The 24428-nt window shown below is 37.6% G+C and overlaps 1 protein-coding gene and 2 long non-coding RNA genes across 3 annotated transcripts in view; 2 read left to right on the forward strand and 1 right to left on the reverse strand.

The window, feature by feature from the left end:
* LOC307169983 overlaps positions 1 to 24428 on the reverse strand; it is a 553579-nt gene that overhangs the window by 58046 nt on the left and 471105 nt on the right. The gene's annotated exons all lie outside the window — the stretch shown is intronic.
* LOC307169939 (uncharacterized protein) lies at positions 9560 to 24334 on the forward strand. The gene is made up of 6 exons (XM_079890818.1): positions 9560 to 9772; positions 17919 to 18248; positions 19967 to 20296; positions 20709 to 20822; positions 20961 to 20992; positions 22956 to 24334. The coding sequence occupies exons 1-6, from the start codon at positions 9721 to 9723 to the stop codon at positions 23085 to 23087; spliced, it is 990 nt and encodes a 329-aa protein (XP_079746944.1). The 5' UTR covers positions 9560 to 9720; the 3' UTR covers positions 23088 to 24334.
* LOC307170311 lies at positions 13235 to 15200 on the forward strand. The gene is made up of 3 exons (XR_013823344.1): positions 13235 to 13715; positions 14230 to 14339; positions 15114 to 15200. It is a non-coding gene; the product is annotated as an uncharacterized lncRNA (long non-coding RNA).

Raw genomic sequence — 24428 nt, forward strand, 5'->3', positions numbered from 1 at the left:
TCAGCCTAACGATACAAAGTCTGGAGCTGGGACTTTGGCTCCAAAAGCCATTTACAGAACAAAAGGTGAATTTCAGTGATCTGACTCATTTAACTTACAATGGAGAAAACTAGAATTGCAACTTTGCTGAGCAGATAAAATCAGTAACCTAAATTAAACATTTAATAAATTTGTAATACAACACTAGGCAACAAAAATACAATTCGTGTTGACCACAAATATTTGAAGAGTCATCCATTTTACTCACCCTGTGATGAATAGAAGTCCATGAAATAATTTGTAACTATACATTAAAGATTTTTTATTATTCTTATTTTGCTGTTCAAGGTGATTTTTTTTTTCTTCAAGGACAAGTCAACAACAACAACAAAAAAGTCATAATAGGAGGCTATACTTTAAGAATTGGATGATTCAAGTTTGATCAAATGGTATGAGTAGGGTCATTAAGAGCCAAGTTCTGGTTTTCTGATGATTTATTATAAAGTATTGTTTTACTGCAATTCCACATTGCATTTCATTTTTTTTATTATATATTTTTTTTTGTTCTGATAATTTTAAAAAGGCCTTGTATAAATAAGTGGGATATTGTTTTTTTTAGCCCAGTTCTGTAAGGTTAATTGCAGTCAATATTTTTTTCTTCAATTTGGACATTATTTTGTTCTGAAATTTAACAAAAAAAAAGCCATGTTATAAGCCAGCATAATCAGAGGCACAGTCTACCCCCATATGGCACAACTTATCGTCTTCCTATATACTCCTCAATGGGGGTAAGTTGAGCCAAGAGACCACTTGATATACAAATGATATTTGTAAAACAGTTTATTTTATATCCAACATGTTCCATGTTCTAGTATACTGGCATTGTATACATTTACCTTTTTTTTTTTTTCAGAAGCATAGGCCTATTCCTATATGCCCCGATGTGAACGTTTAAAGATGCTCATTGCAACGAGAGTGTAGTTACAACATCCACCAGCAGGTGCTTGGATAAAGATTATACAGAGACTGTAGTCTGTTGCACTTTGAGATGCTCCTCTTCCTCGCTTCTTCCTGGTAGTGATGTTGAGATGAAGCCTCATGAAGAATTGAAGCTTTTCTGTTAAGTGGTTCATTTCTCGGTGCTTCATTTGCCCACCTGGTGGTCAAAGAGTGTAAAACACGCAGATGCATTATTGATGACCTGATGTGGCTCTGTGATACTCTGTATTTTGCGCAAGTTAAGGCTTAGAAATAACGGTGAAGAAAAAAATTATTTCCAAAGACTAATCTATTTGTATGAATATGATTTGTATTTTCTGGTTGTATATAATGATTGTACAACATAACTCTGTAATAAACGTAAATAGGGCTTTTAAATGTGTGTAAATCAATTATTTGGTCATAATATGTAGGAGGGGAAATAATATTATTATTCTAAAACTGGAAATTGGCTGGGTTTAAACCATGGGTTTATATATCTGTCAAAATGTCGCACCTACTGGTGGCCAGATCGAGGCTTCGTGGAACAAATGTGCTGTATTGTGTCAAACACTCCACACCTTCTCCACGGTGACCCCTAGTGGACAGAACAGTGTAAATGCAACAAAAACCTGGTTCAAACATGCATTAAAACACCTTTTACAGATCTGGGGTCCGTTCTTCGTACGTCGCTAACTCACTTAGCTGGATTTGATTGTTGGCGATTTGGCATGATCTTGGATTGTTTGGTTCTTCAACGCTCATCCTGGACTTGCTGTCATAGCAACATGTGCGCAAACTTAAACCTGCTCGGGAGCAGGCTTATTTCATGTTAACAGGATTAGATCCCGGCTTCATAAGCGGAGCTGATACGGGAAGTCCAGCGCAGCGCGATAGTGCACTTTCTTTCTGAGATATATTTTTTTTTCTCGTGATTCGTGAGATTGTCGTTTTTTGTCGCTTTTATGTTTAAAAGACAGTTTTACTTTTTTTTTTTGTGTGTGTGTGTGTGTGTGTGTGGCATTTCCAAAACACTTAAAGGTGCTCTAGGTAACTTTTTAACCTTAACTGAACAGCTTCGGAGTCAGTGGAATGGTTATATTACTTATTTCGGGTTGAATGGTGGTGGTTTCGCACCCCCCTGGTGCCCGAGAGCGGAAAAAACTCACTTGCAACTTTGGGACGCGGGTCGGTGTCAGGAAGTATCGCGTGATATCAGGTCTCGCGATGTAACGAATTGCTTGACGGCACTGCACACGTACACGCCCCTATTCAAGCACCGGCGGGCTAGCTATAAGCAAAGGGCAACGATAGATTTAGTTATGGCTGAGGCTGAGCCTGTAAAAAAGAAGCAGAAAGCTAGGAAATCTTTGTCGGAGGACCAACGAAAGAGGAAACGGGAGACTGACCGAGCAAGAAGTCAGACTCGAGTAAATATATCGGACCGGCTTTTTCAGAATGGTGAGAACTGAGAGAAACAGAAGCCTGCAAAACGGATGCTGATCCTGCTGTTGCACTTGTAAGTTAAGTATCTTTGGAATAAACTGTTTAATATTTAAATTTCAAGTAATTGCGACCTCAGGATGTTTGCTATTGTCTGTAAAGGTTTTTATTATGATCGCTGTCTGTTAGGGGCTTACTAGTACGCTAGATACTATAACTTTGATGTTAGCATTGTCATAGCAAACACATTTGATTTCTGTAGTTGTTTGGCCGTTCCTCTGTCGGTTTTATTTGTGTAACTTACACTTTTATTTTATGTCACTAAGTCAACGCGTCTGATAGTAGGCAATATCAGACGCGCAAAATGTTGCACATATCATGATCGAGCTAGAAAAAAACGTTCTGATGTTTTCTTAGACAAGCAAATGTAAACCATCATTCTACCAGATGAACTTATAGACCTTGCTAATATAACTTTAGACAAATATTAGCCTCCGATATATTTTTTTTTTATGCTCATGCCCATTCTCCCAAAAACAAACAAACAAACAAACACGAAAGCAGTAGTTCGCCTCGTTCATATCGTTCGTTCCCGGTAAAAATACTAGTATGCATGACAACACAATAAATAAAAAAATCGCCATCAGTTGGAAAGAAAGTATTGCTTTACTTGCCTCGGTAGACATAACTGGTTTTGAAATAGCCGGTTCCTCTGCTCAGCTAGGTTGACAGCTGATCAGCTGGGTTGCTCGTGGCAAGGGGGGAGGGACAACAGTTCGTTTTTACGACAGAGTGTTTGAAAGCATTATACTACCAGACACTAGGGGGAGCTCGTAGAGAAAAAACACTCAGACTTGCATAGTGTCCCTTTAAGACCCAATGTTGTAAAGCAGTGTTTTTTTTTTTGTTTTTTTTTTTAGGCAATCATAATTTTTTATGAAGATCATAAAATCATGACCATGCCAATTACAGATAGCCTATGTCACTCAGGCTTCATTAACGTAATTGGTACTGTTTTGGAAAATTCAGTATTTCTTATAATCATTTGTTCTTAATCATTTGTTCTTAAACTGTTTAAGCATATGTTTCTGTGAGGTTTTCTAGCAGCTGAGGGGGGACAGGGAAGCAGGAGGCAATTTAGGCCATAGATGAAGGCCTTTGGGTGTCTCAGGGACAAGAACAGTGTGACCTGCACCAGGGGGGGGTAGAAACCAGTCCGAACTAGCTGAAGATAGGGGGTATCTTTCTGGAAATTTACAAGAAACCTGGAAGGAGGAGTTTTTTTGCCAAGAAACTGTATAAAATGTCTATGTTTTATTATGTCTATAGGTATTCTGTTTCAAAGCTGGGTAGCTGCGGCTTTTGTGAAAAGAATCCTCATTGAAATAAACCTTTTCTCTTTATTACAATTTTGCCTCTTGAAAGTTCTTACACCATTGATGCTGTTTGTTATTAACTTTTGAAAATTGCCATTACAGGTACCATAGACTATAGGCTACCATAGACTGCCATCAAGGCCTCAATGAAGGGGATTATGTGAACAGAAAGGGGATTCACAATGTAAATGTGCAGCCCAGATACTACTGTGATTCTTAATATTCCAGATTAGTAATATTATATCAAATAAAATAAAAAACAGTTGACTAAAATCTTCCATATCACAAATGTGAAAGCAAAATGGCCAGGATCTGTGCATGACTTAAGAATTTTCAGAGATTCACATTTATGCACATTATTTGAAAGTGGTAAGAAAAGTTCCACAATTAAATATCAAGCTCACTGTATTACATACACTTATGCTGATCCTAACAGAACTGCATTATTTCATAGGTGATTATGACATGTTCCTGCAGACAGGTGTTTTATGACCCCATTCCCTGACCCAAACCAGTTACAATGCAGCTCTAGCCAGGACAAGGGCACACAATGAAATGAACTTTGGCTAAAGGGAAGATTTCAGTGTCTGAAAAGTCTGAGGGTTGCACACCTGACAGGGCCTGGGACATTGTTGCATGTGCCATATTACACAACATTGCCAAAAAAAACAAACAAACACTTTTCATTAAATGTTTAATAAAAGACTAATATGCTTAGTTCCTTGAGTTTTATTTCAATTGTTCTTTGTAAAGAAAAGCCAGTGGTCAAGTGCCTGCAACAAGAGATATTAGACACATGCCTCATGCAACAAATAAAAAGGAAAAGTTGGCTATCCACTGCCCATCTGTAGGCCTATGTCTCCTCTGTCTGTGCAGACTCTTCTGTAGGCCTTTCTGTAGATGTGGAATCCTGCAACTTATATTGCAGCCATAAAGCATACAAGTATAAATGAAGTAAAGTTATTTATGCACTTGCAGGTAGGCTAGTTCCTCCATATGACAGTTATCTGAGAGGGTTTATTCACTGTCCAGTGCAATGGAAACAAATGGACATTAAAAAGTCTTATACTTTCTTTCCTTTGGAAAGTTAGAAAATGTCCACTTACTGCACATATTTCAGCCACCACTTTCTTCGGAACAGATACAAGTGTTGGTGTATTATGTAAAAGTGCACAAAAGAGGAAAACACTGTAATACTGGTTGAGGCCCTGGTCTGAGACAAAGGGCTAATTACCATTTGACCTCCCCCATACGACCTCACTTCCGCAAACTACTAAGAACTCACACAAGAATATGGTTTAATGTGAATGTTTATCATTGACGGTTATGTTTTGGTGTCATTTGAAATGTCTCAAAGTGAGTGGTACAGATATATCATATACAGATAGATAAAATAAAAGGTAATAAGGTTTATAGAAGTTTAGAGAAAACTGGAAAAAGCCATTTGAGGGTGGTTTTCCCCATCCCCCGTATCACCTGGGCAAACAGGATAAAGGAAGGTGTGCGTGAGCTATCTGGGCTCTTCTTGGCTGGACACGAATGGAATAGGTGGTCTGTCTCTCTCTCTCTCTCTTTATGGAGTCAGATGAAATAAACGAGTAAATATATGATTAATATATTACAAATTTAACCAACCAATACTTTGCATGAGTGAGGACAGAACACGTGAGACCTTCCCCGTGTATTGGCGAACCGGCAGATTGGGCCAATATAGCGGGCCTTACAACCAGGGTTGGGGAGTAACGGAATACATGTAACGGCGTTATGTAATCAGGATACAAAAATCCAGTAACTGTAATCCGTTACAGTTACGTCAAAAAACGTAGTAATCAGATTATAGTTACATTTTGAAAAAAGGGGGAATACTTTCAGGATTACAATGGTTTCATTTAAAACTATATAAATAATTATTTTGGCATAATAACACATATTAAGCGCTGCTTGATTATACAGTAGTTCCTGGTTCTGTTGCCAGTAATGACTCACGTGTGCCACGCGCTGGTGCATGTGCAAATAACAGCTGTCTACAATCTCCTCAGATGCAGATTGAATTACTGCTGCTAAACGACGCTGCCTGCTGGTAAAATCACTTTTAATTCATGGAAATTCCGCTGCTATTTTGTAGAAATTCGGAGGGTAGCTTTTTTAGTACCCAAAATGTCCTTTCTTAATCTTTTCTCACGTAACGGGATGTTCGCTGTCTAGGTAACATAGGGGAACTCCCACTGCCAACGCCACAAGTTCAGTCAGGCAAATTAAGAAAGATCACGGCTTTAGTCAACATGTAGGCTTATTTTAAAATAAACTTATATGTAGATTGTGTAAAAAAAAATTAAATGTGTTTTTATTTTTTAGTTAAAAATTTGTTAAAAATAAAAGAAAATAATCTGTAATACCATACATTAGCCACTAGATGTCTGTATAGCCCTTTACATAAATATATATTCAGGCCTGTGTTAATGTGTTAAGGCCAAATTCTTTATAAATAAAAGTTTTTTTTTTTGTTTTTTTTTTACTTTATTTATATTCGTGACCTTGAAGTAATCCAAAAGTAATCAGTTACATTACTTTCATATTATAGTACTTGGATTACGTTACTGAATACTTTTTTTATGAAGTAATTTGTAACTGTAACGGAATACATTTTTAAAGTAACCCTCCCAACCCTGCTTACAACACAATGTCATTACAATGAACTACACTCGGGGAAAATGTGATCAATAACTCATGGCAAAATATTTTTACATTAACATAAGTTTATCAGTTTTCACTTTCACAAGTCAAAGCAATTCATCATTACTCAAGATTTAACAGTTGAAATGACTATACGGCCTTAATTTAATGCAGCAGAAATAATTTTACAGTGTAGGCTACTAAGATCTTTTCTATTTTTTTTTCTCAGCCTTTTTCTTGGTTGCTTTTATAAACAGACAAACATTTATTTAAAGGGGTGGTATAATGCCTTTTTCACAAGATGTAAAATATATCTATGATGTCCCTAGAGTGTGTGTGTGTGTGAAGTTTTAGCGCAAAATACCCCACAGATATTTTTATATAGCAAGTTAAAGTTGTCACTTTTTGAGGGTGAGCAAAAACGCACCGTTTTGTGCCTGGCTCTTTAAATGCAAATGAGCTGCTGCAGAGGGCGGGGTTTCAAGAGATCGTGTCTGTTAGCAGCTGCTATTACCTCACGCAGACACACTAAAATGACAGAAACTGTTCTGCCTTTAATGTTAAACGGAGTCAGATAAGGATGGAGAGACTCAAGAAGAAGTGACAACATATAGAATGCAACAGGACGTCTCTGAATGGTTAGTGGATGAATTTATGTTGCTGATGTGGAGTTAACTATCTTCAATTAGGATATTCTGTCATGATAAATCTATAAATTGCTCACATATGAACTGTTGTGAGATGCACACAGAGTGACTTTGTATTGCATGTGAAAAGATGGATGCTAAAGTTTAAGCTGACTCACAAATGTACTCTTATACAACAACTTTTCCTCTTCTCAACATGGACTGCTTGTTCCCGGGGGCGGGGTTTATGTAAATTCTAGGGTTAGTGATGTCACTAACCCGAGAGGAATGTCATGTAGTCCCAACCAGCCGTTTGTTGTAGTCCTTTTCTTTAAAAGCAAATATCTCCCTTTGCTTTGAACTTTGAGCTTTGTAACTTTGCAGATGTTGTTTATGCTCAAACAGCAACATAACACACTAACTAAAGTTAGAAAAGTGAAATCACACTCAACCACCCCTTTAACAGTGCCTTTTATAAAAGAGACTATAATATAACTAAAAATTACCATTATGTAGACTATTTTTGTACTTCACTTTTATTTGTTCCCATGTTCTAGTATGGTGACTGACATTACAATGAACAAAGTAATTATACAATTATTAAAATACAAAAATATAGGCTAATAAGTGATAAAAACATCTAACATGGCCACTTCTAACGGATTTAAATTGTCTGCTACTTTTTGCGAGCCCTCTCTCCTGGCTTTTGCAGACTTTGAGGTGTTCCCTGGCGTTTTGATTAAACATTAAAATTCTGAATAAACTTCGACTATTAGTTCTTCATAGCAGCGTTGCTGATCAATGTTTCTACTATCGATACATATCCCCTTTTAACCAGCGCATGAACGCGCAATTATCTCAGATAACTCAATCCAGCGATACTAATCATATCCGGCAAGTGTGTTCGAAGAACCGAGTTAGCCAGATCATGATTCGCACGATGATATCATCTTGGATGTGTCATTTGATCTCGGATGTAATAAGCAACGAAGAACGGACCCCTGGTAAAACCCACAGACACTTGTTCATTGATTTATGGGTTCACAGGGATCATTGCTTCCAGAGGTGAACCATTGAAATTTCCAAATGTTTCGAAACAGTTATGACGTAATGAAGCCTCATTAAGCTACTGAAATCACGAAATCACTCTGGCAGTTTTAATCACAAACAGAATCAAAGACATTTCGCTTAAACTCAATTAGGCTATAAATATTACCCATGCAATTATTATCTTGTTAACAGATTTAACTGTGATATTGATACATTTCGTAAAAAATGTTGGTCTACATAATGAAATATTGCATCATTTGTTAAAACAGCAATTAACACCTGCTGTATAATTCATTCAGTACTTGAGAGAGAAGCAAGAGGTTTTTTTGTGTAAATACATATACACATTTTATTTATAGAGCTGTACACACAATGCACAAATCTGTACATAAGTCTTCTGTTTCAGATGTATACTAAAACTATTATTATTGTTTATTCTATTTATTTATGTTCTCATTTAAATGCCTGTTCTAATGTCATATATGTATGTATGTACCAAGAGCTCCTGTAAAAAAACACAAAAAATTCCTTGTGTGTTTGTGCACACTTGGCGAATAAAGCTCATTCTGATTCTGATTCTGATTCTCTTTATTTTAGAGTTGTCCTCATTCAGTTTTTGGTCAGATTTATGTTCCTTTATTAAGGCTCATGCCCAATATTCAACTTTGCTTTAAAAATGTGTCATTTGTTTTTTTTCTCTTAAGACAAATCGTATCATAAAGACTATTACTTAATAAATTATTTATTATTCAATTTGGAGGAAACAAGCCTTTGTTTTTAATTTTAAGATTAGAAATTCAACAATACTTAAACACAATATTGGGTTTGAAAGCTGCAAAGTGTGTTTCAATATGTAAACATTTTCACATTTCTGTTTAACTTTTAAGGTTGTCACTGTTTCTTTATGTTGTTGTTGTTTTTTTTTTTGTTTTTTTTTTACCCAATGTACCCACTGTAGTGGTAATTCCTTAAAAGCAATATAAATAAATAAATAACAGGGTTGCCAACGCTCACGCATCTGGCGTGACATTCACGCATTCAGCCTCAATCTCACGCTCTCACGTTGAACAATGAAATCTCACGCTAAATTAGACATTCTTCTGTGCTGTATTTTTTTTCACTCATGTGCACTAAATTTCCGAATTACTAAAAACAATTAAGGCTCTTAACTACAGATTGTGAGAACAAATCTGTTTGTTCTCATGTAAACACTTCAATCAATCAAATTTCATCAGACAAAGGGTAATTTAGATCTGAATTGTTCGTATCAATAGGAAACATAACATACTAATAATAACCTATTATTTGTCTTGCATCTTATGGTGATGGATGAGAATAAATATTTAGTAAACCTTAGCTCTTCTATGCTTTTCTTCTTTCTTTTTTTGGTTTGTTAGAATTATATCTCCAGGAATAAATAATCTCCCCGCCAGCAGGCGCCAGGCGGCAACTCTCACTTAACAGCTTATATCAGCCGCAGCCGATGTCGAACTCATTTTCTCTCTCTGACATTTGTCGAGGAACGACAGATCATTGTTGTTTTTTTTTAACGATACATTGTTGTGTATCAAAATTTGCATTGATTTTTGGGGGAAATGGTGAAGATGAAGATTCACATTGAATCGCTCTTTTTTTTATTCGTCCATGGTAAGACATTTAGGTTTCTCGTTTCCGACCGACGGTGAAAACGAAAGTAACCTTATTGTTTTCTCTTTGCTTTATATCTGACAGATAAAAACATTTATCATTTGTATTTTGCAGTGTGTTTTACGTGACCATTGTTACATTTAAGCAGTAGGCTATGTTACAGCATCTACCTCGTCCAAAACCAAAAGTGACAGGCCTATGTGTTGTTTATGGGCGCGCCGGTTTGACGCATTCGGAAGTGCATTTTCAGAAGTGCTGGGTACAATGACGCATTTAGTTTTTTCTCTTTCGCGCAGGTCATTTTTGAAAGACGCATTGTAGTACCATGTCCTGTAGCTTACTAATGCAAATAAATAAAAATGTTTAATAAAAAAACGTTGCTAGCACAATGCTAAATCATAAATCAGATGTATACAATAACATCATGATGTCTAGCAATCGATTTAAATAGTACTTGATAATTTGTTGTTTAATGAGTTCTAATATATGTTGTTAGTGGTGAGAATTGTCACGTGAATAAATCCATAGATCCGACTATTTTAAGCGTGAACTTAAATGGTCCTGTGGCGCTGTTAAAACACCAAGTGTGTCAGGTTGTGCATGGGTTCTAATCTGCAATCGTATATGGTTTTGTTTTGTTTTTGTTTTTCTCATCAAAACCGATTATGTTTATCAGTGCCCAGCCAACACGTTTATGTGGGGCCCATATGGGTTACAAATGGGCGACAGGGGTACAGAGTGGGCATGGGCTCAAAATGGGCTTCTTATCTGGGGCCCATATGGGTTACAAATGGGCTACAGGGGTACAGAGTGGACATGGGCTCAAAAGGGGCTTCTTATCTGGGGCCCATATGGGTTACAAATGGGCTACAGGGGTACAGATGGACATGGGATCAAAAGGGGCTTCTTATCTGGGGCCCATATGGGTTACAAATGGGCTACAGGGGTACAGATGGACATGGGCTCAAAAGGGGCTTCTTATCTGGGGCCCATATGGGTTACAAATGGGCTACAGGGGTACAGATGGACATGGGATCAAAAGGGGCTTCTTATCTGGGGCCCATATGGGTTACAAATGGGCTACAGGGGTACAGATGGACATGGGATCAAAAGGGGCTTCTTATCTGGGGCCCATATGGGTTACAAATGGGCTACAGGGGTACAGATGGACATGGGATCAAAAGGGGCTTCTTATCTGGGGCCCATATGGGTTACAAATGGGCTACAGGGGTACAGATGGACATGGGCTCAAAAGGGGCTTCTTATCTGGGGCCCATATGGGTTACAAATGGGCTACAGGGGTACAGATGGACATGGGCTCAAAAGGGGCTTCTTATCTGGGGCCCACTTGGGTCAACTAAGTAGGTCCAACATGGGCAAACCCAGATGGGCTCCCTATGTGAGACCTAGTCAGTTCACTAATGGGAAATGAGTAGGCTACATACCCAGCCAGCACATGACCGACCTTCAACGTTGAAATATGGTTGAAATAATGTCAGTTTGTTGTTGAAAAAGATTAACAAAAACCATTCTAAATCAACGTTGACATTTTTACAAGATCCCCAGCCAACACATGTGGGGCCCAAACGGGCTGCAAATGGGCTGATATCCGGGGCTCACCTGGGCTACCCAACTGGGAACCCAGCTAATTTTGGTTTTGTTGGCCACGGATTCACGCGCAAACATTTACATCACGTTTCCCAGCTCAACGTGGATTCATCCGCAGACACCAGAGGACAATCTGGACAGAGCTTGCCCCAGCTAACACACCCATGTGGGGCCCAAACGGGCTGCAAATGGGCTGATATCCGGGGCCCACATGGGCTACCCAACTGGGAACCCAGCTAATTTTGGCTGCGGTTTCCGTGGTGGCCCCACATGTGTTAGCCCAGATGGGTTGATGATGGGCTCTTGATGGGCTCCATATCGGGCCCATGTGAGTAACCTAGGTAGCACCCATTTAGGGCCTACAGGAGTCTGCCCAGATGGGTTGATGATGGGCTCTTGATGGGCTCCATATCGGGCCCATGTGGGTAACCTAGGTAGCACCCATTTAGGGCCTACAGGAATCTGCCCACATGGGTTGATGATGGGACCCATATAGGTCTTATCTAGGGCTCTTATGGGCCACAACGGGTATATATATGGGCTACCATATTTGTCTGTTTGGGTTACCTTATTTTACAGTAAACCCCTAAATACAATCATTACATGTAATCCACTAAACTATACTAAAATGTTAAAGGTATTCAATGAACAGAAACCAGTAGTTCACTTTTAAAGTTACTTTATTAAGCAAATACAAGTATCACAAAACAAGAAAAGAAAAAAGTAAAAGATTTAAAACACTTCTAAATCAGCGTTGACATTTTTACAAGATCTGTACGTTGAAACAACATACAGCAGAAATATCTGCCTTTCAACATTATTGTGACAATTAATTAGCATTTCATAATTTTTTGGATATAACAGCTCTTCAGTATATGTTAAAATATAATTATCATTATTAACAATAAAAGTTTCAAACCTTTTGCCTTATGTGATTTTGTTTGAATTTACAATTTTGTCTGCTTGCCTAACCGTTTACATTGCATTATTACATTTGTATTCATACACTGTCATGTCATTTGACTAATTAATTAAATAATAATACAGACTGCAAATAAAACTCAATACACCGCTATGTTAACTGTTATTAAACTATTGTTATTGGTTGTTTCGCCGTTTTACTTTGAGCATGATTGGTTAATCTGTCTGTCTTCCAGGAAACTGTCCAATGAGAATGTGCGCGGCTCTGCACGGCTCAGTCACCGACCGAGAGTAACGGACGTATTTTCAAATTTAAAATAGGCGCGCACTGAGCAGCAGCTGAGCTGCTGCTTGCATTGATTAGCCTACTCGGTCAGACCTGGATTATTTTATATCTGCCTGTTGAATTCTTAAATTTTGAGCGAATTTAAGTTGATATCAATGAAGAACAAAAGCTGGAATGTGAACAGAGGAAGGGTTCGTACGTGGTCTGTAAAAATACTGGCGATATCAGGTAAGAAAACATTTTTCAGTCCTTATAGCAGTCAGTTAAATTAACCGTTAACGTTTATGGACATGAGAAACGTTAACAGTCATAGGCTTAATGCAACCTTATACGTTCAATAAGTTATCTCTGTGTGTGTTTTTGTACTGCTGTAGCAATATAAGCACGTATTTCAATGTAATTTAGTACCATCTGACATTGCTGTGTTTTGTTGTTGGTAACGTTGTGTGTTTAATGTCAGCTAACGTTAGTTTAAAAACGCATGAGAGGTAAAAAAGCGTTGGAATGAGTAAAGTGATAAAACAGTCATTTATTCGTTAGAAGTATGTTTACATAACCTCTTCAAACACTGATAACAGTATTGGAAATATATTTGTTTACATTTTTTTTTGTTTTTTTTTTTGTTTTTGTGTGTGCTTCCCTTGCAATGATACACATTTCTGATGGGATTGCCATGCTTAAAGTTTATGTTTACATTTTTAATCATCATGTAACAACTAACAGTCTCAAAGATGACATTACTAGGGCTGGATTTATTGGATGGGATGCACGCTACAATGTTCCATTCATTCATCAACTGAAAACAGGTTGACTAATCGATTCTTGGGATTTAAGAATTGATATTGTTTCGTAAAAATGAGAATCAAATAAAATCGAGAAATCAATATTTTTTACCCAGCCCTTGACATTACTCAGTTCATGTAGTGTGAATGTTATAATGGCAAACGGTTTTTTTTTTTTTTAATTTAAGATTGTTTGAAGGAATGATATAAGAAAATACTGCTTTTTAAGGACTTTTCATTGAATAATTTCTTCTTTCCCCCTCTTCAGATTCGCCAAGGACCAGCTGATTACTGGCAATTTGGTGGAGGATTATTCTTTAGCTGCTACATTGCACTATCACTTCTGGTACAGATTCATTGGCCTTTTGTGTTATTTTTTATTTTACTTGATTTAATAAATTACTTTTAATTAGTAGCCTACAATGTATGGTTAGGATTCTGAATTAAAACAGTGTAATGTTTCTCCACAAATATTATCAGAAATATACGGAGCCCCCAGGGGTCAGGCAAATTGTTGAAACAATATAAACCTGCATTGAAAGATATAGGCCTAATTCAAAGAGCAACAGACCACAACCCTCTCAGCTCAACACCACAATTTGTTGATTTCTTCATTTGTTTTAAAGATGAAATCATGACCTTTTCATTACAGTAATCGTAACTGACACATGGGAGTAATATTAATTTTTTTACAATTCCATGTTGGGGCTCTGAAGAATTGCTTGTGTGAATACATAAAGTGTGTTTTAGAATGGATAGTGTTGTATACTTTGTTTTCTACCCGACTAATTGAACTGTAAAGTGAAAATCTTGTACATGACTTATTTTGTATTGAGTTTTTCTTGCTTTTATTTATACAGGATAGTACAGACAGCAGGCAAGAAGTGAAGAGGAAGTGGTGGCATCAGGAGCAGCACAACCAAAAGCTTGTGACCCCATGGAAGTTGTCCGAGTGCGTGGAAGAACAAGTGTAAGTGCAGAAGCCGATCTTAGGATGTAGTGGAGGAAGTGTATATGAAGAAGATATAAAGGAGCCAACTTGTTTAGTTTTTAAAATTGAACTAAGAGCCAGTGCAAATGTTGTAAAACAGGAGAAATATGTTCTGTAACATAACATTAGAGCGAGTAGACTTTGTAAAGTTGCTACTACTTACATGTCAAGTGATAAGCAATATTTGAGTTGGATGAATGATGGGCAAATATTTGGTTTTCTAACTTGTCCTGGGAACCCTCAGTACTGCACACCCACTTCAGATCTTGCAGTTTCTATAAATGAGCTAATGTGATGAATCCGGTATATTAGATGAGGGAAACGTACAAAGTCTGCATCTGAAAACTTAGGCAGCTGACTCATTGCCTCGCTGCCCTATCAGGCAACGACTTAGCAGGCAGCGTTTACACACTAAGGTGCCTCACAAAACCGATTTAGTTTAGTTTTTATTTATTTGAGCAGTAACCATTCTGATTTCAGACAGACTTATGAGGCAGCATAACGGTTTAATGATCTTCAACACTAATTATTTTTTAGAAATTACTTCAAAGTGGTAAAAGTTGGTCAAAATGTACATTTTGTGCTTCCAATATGTGCAGTGCAGGGGGTGTTCCAGGACAGGTTTGCAAACCCCTTATCTAGATACACTTGATGTGGGGCACCAAAAGGCTAACCTGACACATCTGATTGAACTGTGAAAAGGAATTAAAAAAGTGGCATAATGGTTGACTGATTTATTTTCTCTTTTCAAAGGGCCGTTGGGAGAGCGACAACAGAGGAGTGAGAAGCTGCACGGTTATTGTTTTGTTTGTGAAATGGTTAATTTTTCAGATATGCATATATAACGTGTGCATATATATATATATATATATATATATATATATTACTTTTTTCTTTTCTTGTTTTGTGATACTTGTACTTGCTTAATAAAGTAACTTTAAAAGTGAACTACTGGTTTCTGTTCATTGAATACCTTTAACATTTTAGTATAGTTTAGTGGATTACATGTAATGATTGTATTTAGGGGTTTACTGTAAAATAAGGTAACCCAAACAGACAAATATGGTAGCCCATATATATACCCGTTGTGGCCCATAAGAGCCCTAGATAAGACCTATCTGGGTCCCATCATCAACCCATCTGGGCAGATTCCTGTAGGCCCTAAATGGGTGCTACCTAGGTTACCCATATGGGCCATATATGGAGCCCATCAAGAGCCCATCATCAACCCATCTGGGCAGACTCCTGTATGCCCTAAATGGGTGCTACCTAGGTTACCCACATGGGCCCGATATGGAGCCCATCAAGAGCCCATCATCAACCCATGTGTGCAGACTCCTGTAGGCCCTAAATGGGTGCTACCTAGGTTACCCATATGGGCCAGATATGGAGCCCATCAAGAGCCCATCATCAACCCATGTGTGCAGACTCCTGTAGGCCCTAAATGGGTGCTACCTAGGTTACCCATATGGGCCAGATATGGAGCCCATCAAGAGCCCATCATCAACCCATGTGTGCAGACTCCTGTAGGCCCTAAATGGGTGCTACCTAGGTTACCCATGTGGGCCCGATATGGAGCCCATCAAGAGCCCATCATCAACCCATGTGTGCAGACTCCTGTAGGCCCTAAATGGGTGCTACCTAGGTTACCCATATGGGCCCGATATGGAGCCCATCATCAACCCATGTGTGCAGACTCCTGTAGGCCCTAAATGGGTGCTACCTAGGTTACCCATATGGGCCCGATATGGAGCCCATCAAGAGCCCATCATCAACCCATGTGTGCAGACTCCTGTAGGCCCTAAATGGGTGCTACCTAGGTTACCCATATGGGCCCGATATGGAGCCCATCAAGAGCCCATCATCAACCTATCTGGGCTAACACATGTGGGACCACCACGGAAACCGCGGCCAAAATTAGCTGGGTTCCCAGTTGGGTAGCCCAGGTGGGCCCCGGATATCAGCCCATTTGCAGCCCGTTTGGGCCCCACATGGGTGTGTTGGCTGGGTGGTTGTATGACAGGGACACGTGTGCATTTTGTTTTGTAATTTCACCGAAGTCTCCACAACGGATTGAAGCGCGCGTCCGAGTGAAGACTGTGCACGAGCCACACAAGATCCGCGCCACTATTCACAGCGGCAACGAGCACTTTGACAACACATTTTAGCGCTGGATCGCCTCTTATTTAACAAACGAATTAAATGAATGCTCTGCTATTTAACTGGAGATGTTTTATTTATTTGTATTGATACATTCCAGCAACCATATCACCCTGTAGCCCAAGACAAGTTGCTCACTGAAGCTAAGCAGGGCTGAGCCAGGTTAGTACCTGGATGGGAGACCTCCTGAGAAAACCAGATTGCTGCTGGAAGGGGTGTTAGTGAGGCCAGCTGGGGTCTGTGTGGGTCCTAACGCCCCAGTGTAGTGACGGGGACACTATACTGTTAAAGAGCACCATCTTTTGGATGAGACGTTAAACCGAGGTCCTGACTCTCTGTGGTCATTAAAAATCCCATGATGTCCATCGAAAAAGAGTAGGGGTGTAACCCCGGCATCCTGGCCAAATTTGCCCCTTGGCCTCTGTCCATCATGGCCTCCTAATCATCCTCATACACTGATTGGCTTCATCACTGTCTCCTCTCCACCAGTAAGCTGGTGGGCGTTCTGGCGCAATATGGCTGCCGTCGCATCATCCAAGTGGATGCTGCACATTGGTGGTGGTTGAGGAGATTCCCCCCTTCCATGTAAAGCGCTTTGAGTATCTAGAAAAGCGCTAAATAAATGTAATGAATAATTATTATTATTATTCGTGTTGCGAGATGTTTCAAAAGTGGTGGGGACATGTCCCATCATTAAAGTAATCCATGTGACTCCAGTGGTTCAACCTCAGTTTTATGAAGTGACGTGAGTGCTTTGTTTGTATAAAAAAAAATCATTATTTACCCTCTTTTTTTTTTTTTACAAAATATATTAAACTCAGATGCGCATTCACGCAATGTGTGCTCTTGTGTCAACACTACACTAATCATGATGCTCTCGTGAACGCACTCGTTGGACTAATATTTAAGTGGTAAATTATGTTTTTTGTGTGTGTGTGTTCAAACAAAGCACTTATGTAAAATTGAGGTTAAACCACTGGAGTCCAAATATCTTCATTTGTGTTCCGAAGATGAAAAAATGACAATATTGTGATATTAAGTTATTTTTTATTGTGTGCCAACAGTTATGTGAAATCGCCTTTTCAGGACAGTACCAAATAGAAAATAACATGCCATTTTTATGATCCTTCTTTGTTAAAATTAACATTGTGAGTAATTTCAAATTATGAGCAGAACTGTATGTGAATCAGGATGTGGTTTGTATGATGTTCATGAAGTTGTTCAAGATTGTCCATGAGACTCGTCTGATGAGTGAATGTGTGAATCAATGATGTTCTGCTGTTTGTTCGCAAATTTCCCTACAAACAATCTTTATGATCTGTAGAAGAACATTTTCACAGCACCTTCCTGTTGTTTAACATTGTTCAGCTCATAATGAACTGTTCCTTTCTTCTTCAGGTGCGTTTGGTGTTGATACAGACAGAGTGTCAGTGATGGAGGGAGATTCAGTCACTCTACACACTGGTGTTCAAACAAACCAACAAGACAGAATTAGATGGTATTTAAAAGGCATTCTCATCGCTCAAATCAATAGAGATCAGAGTAAGATCTGTACAGATGTTCAGTGTAATGCAGGCACTGAGAGATTCGGAGACAGACTGAAGCTGGATCATCAGACTGGATCTCTGACCATCACAGACACCAGATACACAGACTCTGGAGATTATGAACTGAAGATCAGCAGTGGCAGCAGCGACACTGAAAAGATCTTCAATGTTTCTGTTCATGGTGAGTCATTATTTTTAAAAGCAAGTCTTGTACATTTAAATCACATCATTAATGTGTTTAGTGAACTATTTTGCATTGACATTTAGAGGTGTTTTTTTCTTTTTACCTGTTAAAACTCATAATTTTTCGTATAAGTTACATTGCTGCAACAGCTGTTTTAGTTTCTGTTTCGTTTAAACCATCCTTCTGAAAAGCGCAGTCTGCTCTGATTAGTCAGCCGACCCCAGTGTGTTGTAATTTGGTTTACCACTTGGATTGTGTGTCAGAAATATAATGGCTCTCACCATAACCGTGCACTGTAAACACTACTGGAGCTACTCTGGGTCAGTTTTGAGTCCAATAATGAAAATTCTGTCGTCATTTACTCTCCCTCATTTTTTTCCAGTCTTCAGAACATGAATTAAGATCCTTTTAATGAAACTTAAACTGTTTCTGTCTCTCCATTGACAGTCTACGCAACTGATGCTTCAAATAGTTCATAAAGAGATATGAATTAAGCAGTTTAGTCCACATTTTCTAAAGGGAGTCGATCACTTTACATGATGATCAGATTTAACTTAGGCTTTTATTCGTATAAACTAGGCATGGGCTTTTCAAAAATATTTCATTTGAATGTTTAGGCTCATAAAAAAGGAATATCCCTAATATTTTTATTTATTTAAATGAAGTCTAACTTGAAAGGTGTTTTTTTTTATCATTATGTTTTTGTCACAATTTCTGAACGAGCTTAGCAAATATACACAACATGCTTACATTATATCTAATGTATCTAAACGTTATCTAAAACATTAGATACTGTTTTAACATATCTAAAACATTAAACAATATGTGTAAACAATATATAGAATAAAAGCATCAAGCCGAACTACCTTCGCAAGTACAACTTTTCACAGTGGTAATTCTTTGCTTTATACTTCTCTTACATTTCAGATGTGATGTTATAACTGTCATTTATAACATCTGACCTGCATTGGTTCAAAAAGCATTCATTATAAAAACTTTGAGAACACAACAATATGTTGTGGTTGTACGGCTGTGGAGTAGTGTTAAAAATTCATTTTGACCACTGTTTCCTAAGTACGTCAGCCTTAGAAATTTTGAAAAAGAGGGTCAAATTTGGGGTAGAAAGACAGTTTCTCTTGGACATGGCTAAAAAACACTACTAACAAACTCAACCACGTCCCTTTATATAGTGTATTCCTTGGATGGGAATTATTTAAAAAGGAATATTGTGACGTATTTGTTCCTGGAAGAAAACTCAAGACTACAATTTCAGGGAGTTCAGAAACAGTGACGCTGATATAGAGAATCATCCCATCCTGCTGGAGGGACTTTGCAGAGCTTTTTCATGCTCAAACAGCAATATCATACACTAAAAAATATAAACATGGGGGAAAAAAAGCATTAGGTGCTGTTTAAACACATTTTAACATTTTGCTCTTCCATTGGTTAGTTGTTAGTTTTATCACTCAGTTTTGTTCTGGACAGTTTCTTATTCTGATCACCTTCGGTTATCATCTATTTAAATACATCAGTGTATAAAGTGCTATACAAATAAAGGTGACTTGACTTAACTTAAAATGTATTAATAATAACAGAATGTTGATAAATGTTGCTTTTCAAGCTGAAAGTCAAAGCATGTTTTATTGCAGAGTTCTCTCATGTTCTGTATCTTTCCCCAAAAAAGATCCTCCAGCATCTGTTGGTTTGTGTTTCAGGTGTTTCTGCTGCTGAACGAGAAGAAATGAAGAGAAAGACAGTGAAGGAGGGAGAATCTGTCACTTTATACACTGGTGTAATAAACAACACAAATGATTTTATTGGATGGTATTTTAAGGACACTCTCATCGCTGAAATCACTGGAGATCAGAGTAAGATCTGTACAGATATTCAGTGTAAAGAGAGATTCAGAGACAGACTGAAGCTGGATCATCAGACTGGATCTCTGACCATCACAAACACCAGAATCACAGACTCTGGAGAATATAAACTACAGATCAGCAACAGCAGATTCAGCATCATTAGGAGCTTCAGTGTTTCTGTCACTGGTGAGTCTCATTTAATCATTCAGTGCATTTTACCTCGAGTAGTTTTAGAATACAGCTTGAAATAGTTCTACTTAAATCCTCCCAGACTAAATGTTTTCATTTTGGATCATCTCCATGACCTTATGCACATCAAAGTGACTGACAATTGTCACATTGAGTTTTGTCACATTATGACTTTTTACGATTTTGAATTCTGTTGTTAATAATAAAGAAAAATGCACAATATTAGTCAGTTTTCATGTGAACCCTGCCAATTTAGCTGCTGTTACTCAAAACCCCACCAGATTTATTGAATGAATCAACATCATATAACTTTATACTAAAAGCAGAAAGGTGTAAATATCAGTCAACAGTATTGATTATAGAGAGTTGATTATCAATTGATCTCTATTAATAATGACTGTGTCTTCAGCTGTTCCAGGTTTGTCTTCAGCTGCTATAGGAGGAATAATTGCTGCTGTTATTATTATTCTGCTCGTAGCTGCTGCTGCTGCTGTGATTTACTGTCTCCACAAAAAACGAAAAGGCAAGTATTACATACAGCATACAGATTGTACAAAATATAAATAAGATATTTAATGTGCAAAAGGATCTTTAAAAACATGTAAAAGTATGTATTTTTATTCTAAATGATCAAAGTAAGAGTTTGTTGTTGTTTAAACAGGAAACAGGACACAGCGAAATGATCATGATAAGGTGAGATACTGTGAACACTGAATCTCTGTCTGCAAAACACTGACTTTACTAGAAATTGGCATTTGTTAGTAGTGTGTATCAGGGCCCGGTTGCATGAAAACCCTTTATTGAGTGTACCCATAAGGTGAAAATTTCCCTGAGGCAAGTAATTTCTTTACCTAAGTGTTTACACTGAGCATTTCACGATAGTTTCTGGCAAAACACAGCAATAGGGAAGCAGTTGCTATAGTTTTGACATCTCCCATGAACAGAACATAATCGACAGCTTACTTGTTTAACTTCCCACGACTGTATGATTTCAAGCGCACATTTTCATAAGGCAAAACTGCTTCTCTTTACGATAAGTGAGTCTCTTTTGTATTTTACTGCACAAATGTGAGTGTGCCACTCAAACCAGACTTCACCATAGGCTGCAGGATACATTGTGTACATAAACTTGTTGTCAGTAACATCTTTGTTGATTTTTGTTGTCAATATTTTGATATGTTGTCAATATATGTTTGACAGCTAAAAGTATTCTTAATTTCAGGAAACTGAGCAAGATCCACGGTGCATTTTTCATACACCAAAATTCAAACTCATAGATTCAGTGATTTGGGCTGCTGCCTTGAACTTGAGATAATAATAATAAAAAATATATATTTCTGTCAAACACACACACAGTGGGAGTGATAGAAGAAATTATGAAATCGAAGCTGCTTAAAAATTCAATTTAATTTTTAAAAGCGTTCTTCATTATACACATTGTTTCAAAGCATATCATATCTTTAATATTTATAATACTTTATTTCTATCACTAAATTAAACCTCGGTACTCCCTCCTTAATAAACATGAAATCAGCCATTGCTTGTGAGTTCAGTAGACAATTTGAAGGAGCCGTTTTGGTCCTTTTATTTTTGAGGGTAAAATGGTCACTAAGGTCTTTGTTACAAGGGTTTGAAATTAACTTTTTCACTCACCGGACAATTTGGCTACTAAATTAAGGTACCGGTCATTCAGAACTTTTACTAGCCAAAAGAAAAAGAAGAAATAAACCAGATTAACTACGTCACAGTTTACATATGAAATTTGGATTTCATACTTTCATTTCTTAATCAAACAAAATCCTGTCATCCAGCCATCTCCCCCTTCCTCTTTCATCCTCATCCTTTTTTTTTTTAACCAAAAACATGTTTTAGGTGGACAGATCAATACAGTACAAAGAACATCAAAATAATTTATGATGTTGGAAAATAACAAAATATTTTCTGTTAACCAAATGCTTTTTAATCTTTGCTTTTGGCTTCAATGAAAATGAACAAGTGCGCTGTTATTTTTTGCATAGTGACATGCATGTTCAACTAAGCCAGATATGCAGAGATTCTGCGCAATACACTGTATTTAATACATCATGATGAATCACAAGTTGAGTATTTGCTCTAAATCTGCGCAGATTTGGCTTACACAAACTTCCCCAGCAAAGTGAGTAAACAATAAGTAACACGCTAAATTGGCTAGTGATTTGACAGCGTTACCTGCCACAATTGATTTTTACCCGCATTTGGTGGGTGTTAATTTCAAACCCTGGTTGTAACACATAAAAGAACTTAAGGAAACACTTAATCAGTTAAGGGATAATACTGAATGATGAGCTTAAGGTTTTTCTTTTTTGCAACCCAGGTTTCACTAAGGCTTCCCTTTAAACTTATAACTGGGTTTTCTTAACTTAAGGGCTTTGTTGCAACCAGCCCCTGTTTAAGTTTTCTCTGCGTGTTTCATTCAGAATTTATCACATATGAACACTAATAATAACTGACTTATTTAAGAGAGCGCTGCTCTTGTGCTGTTTTACTTCAGAATGAAGAACAGGGGTCTTTACATTCACAAACATCAGAGAGAAAAAAACCTTTCTGTGTTTGTGTGACTGAATCATCAATCATGAACATTTGCTTTACCTTCTGTGAATCTGCTTCTTTCTTTCAGGAGATTGATGTCATAGAAGCAGTGCCCCTTAATCAGAGGACTGAGATTCCACAGAAGGAGGATGATAAAGAAACTGAGACTCCACAGATGGATGATGATAATAGGACGTCCCATAATCTAATATACTTCTGATAATGGGGCATCTAGTGTGACTAAGACTAATGGGATTTTATAGTAACATTATTTATTATTTTAATAGTTTCACTGAAAGGGAATATGAAAAGAAAATAGGAAAATAGGAAAAAAGCAATTGGAAGAAGATCAGAAGGAAATTCTCTTTTCTCAGGGAGAAAGTTCAATACCGGCGACTATAATAAGACTTTAAAGGGTTGGTTCAGGATTTTGGACATCGGACCTCATTTCCAAGTTAGCCTGGGTGTCATTCATCAGTGGAGACAGTTTTCAACATTTTTCATCCAGTCCTTCCAGTTGCATAGTTTGCCGGTGCTTGGCTAGCACGAGTCAACGGTAACTGTTAGCCTGCCATTAAAAACAGTTTTACCCACTCCACAGTACACCAAAAGCAAATAAATCATAACGCCAGACTATCGATGTAAATGTCAGTTGAGAGAATAATGTTAGAAATCAAACCACTCTTGCATCTCAATGATCGCATTACATTTACAGGAACTAGTTTATCAGCAGCAGCGGAATTTTACTTTGCTCCGGTTAGTACTGCGCCGAAAAGTAAACACAGAACAGAACAGTCGGGACGTCTAGCTAGCTAGTAGTAGTCTCGGTTGCCTAGGTAACTTAATATCACTCCGCCGCTGCTGTAGACTGTGCTAATAAATACAGGGAACAAAGTATAACTATTGCAATGCGATGAAAGGGTAGTTTGATTTCTAACATTATTCTCTCAACAGACATTTACATCGATAGTCTGGCGTTATAATTTATTTGCTTATCTCAAAATGTTATCACAAAAACGTTATTGGAATACACCAATACACTCTACGCTAATGTTTGGTTAACAACATTTGTGGTTAAAGATGGAAGGTTAAAATCCAGCAAGAGTTAATCCATGAAATATCACCATTGTGTCCTTGATCAAACTCTGAATCTCAGGAACTGAACCTGTAAAAACTGCACTGAAAGACACTGTGTATTGAAGCAGCTACAAAAAGCCAAATATATTTTTGTAACTAAATTGTTATATATTTCATAACTGTTACTGGCTGCTGTGTAGCCTTTTAAGGGTGTGAAGCATCTGAATGATGTTTTAAGCTCATTTCACAAATGCGTGTTTACTGATAAAACAGTATTCATTTTTTTTTATTACAGATGTGTAGTATTTCCACTGAATGACTTCTTTGTTGAAATATGCAAAAGTGAATTTTTCTTTGTTACAAAAATAAAATTGGAAAGTGTAGCATTCTACCTTTTGTAAACATTTGAGATGTTGATTAGGTTTTTTACTGCCGGGTTGGAGCTGGAGTGATGGAGACCTGTGGGGCCTTCAAGATAAAAATG

Source organism: Squalius cephalus, assembly GCF_949319135.1.
Source record: "Squalius cephalus genome assembly, chromosome: 13".
Taxonomy (NCBI): Eukaryota; Metazoa; Chordata; class Actinopteri; order Cypriniformes; family Leuciscidae; genus Squalius; species Squalius cephalus.

Bases quoted from the DNA above. Each gene is read 5' to 3' on its own strand.
- LOC307169939 (XM_079890818.1), top strand. From the start codon at position 9,721: ATGGTGAAGATGAAGATTCACATTGAATCGCTCTTTTTTTTATTCGTC. The intron at 18,249-19,966 runs GTGAGTCATTAT...TTTGTGTTTCAG, and splicing joins CTTCAATGTTTCTGTTCATG to GTGTTTCTGCTGCTGAACGA. The intron at 20,297-20,708 runs GTGAGTCTCATT...CTGTGTCTTCAG, and splicing joins CTTCAGTGTTTCTGTCACTG to CTGTTCCAGGTTTGTCTTCA.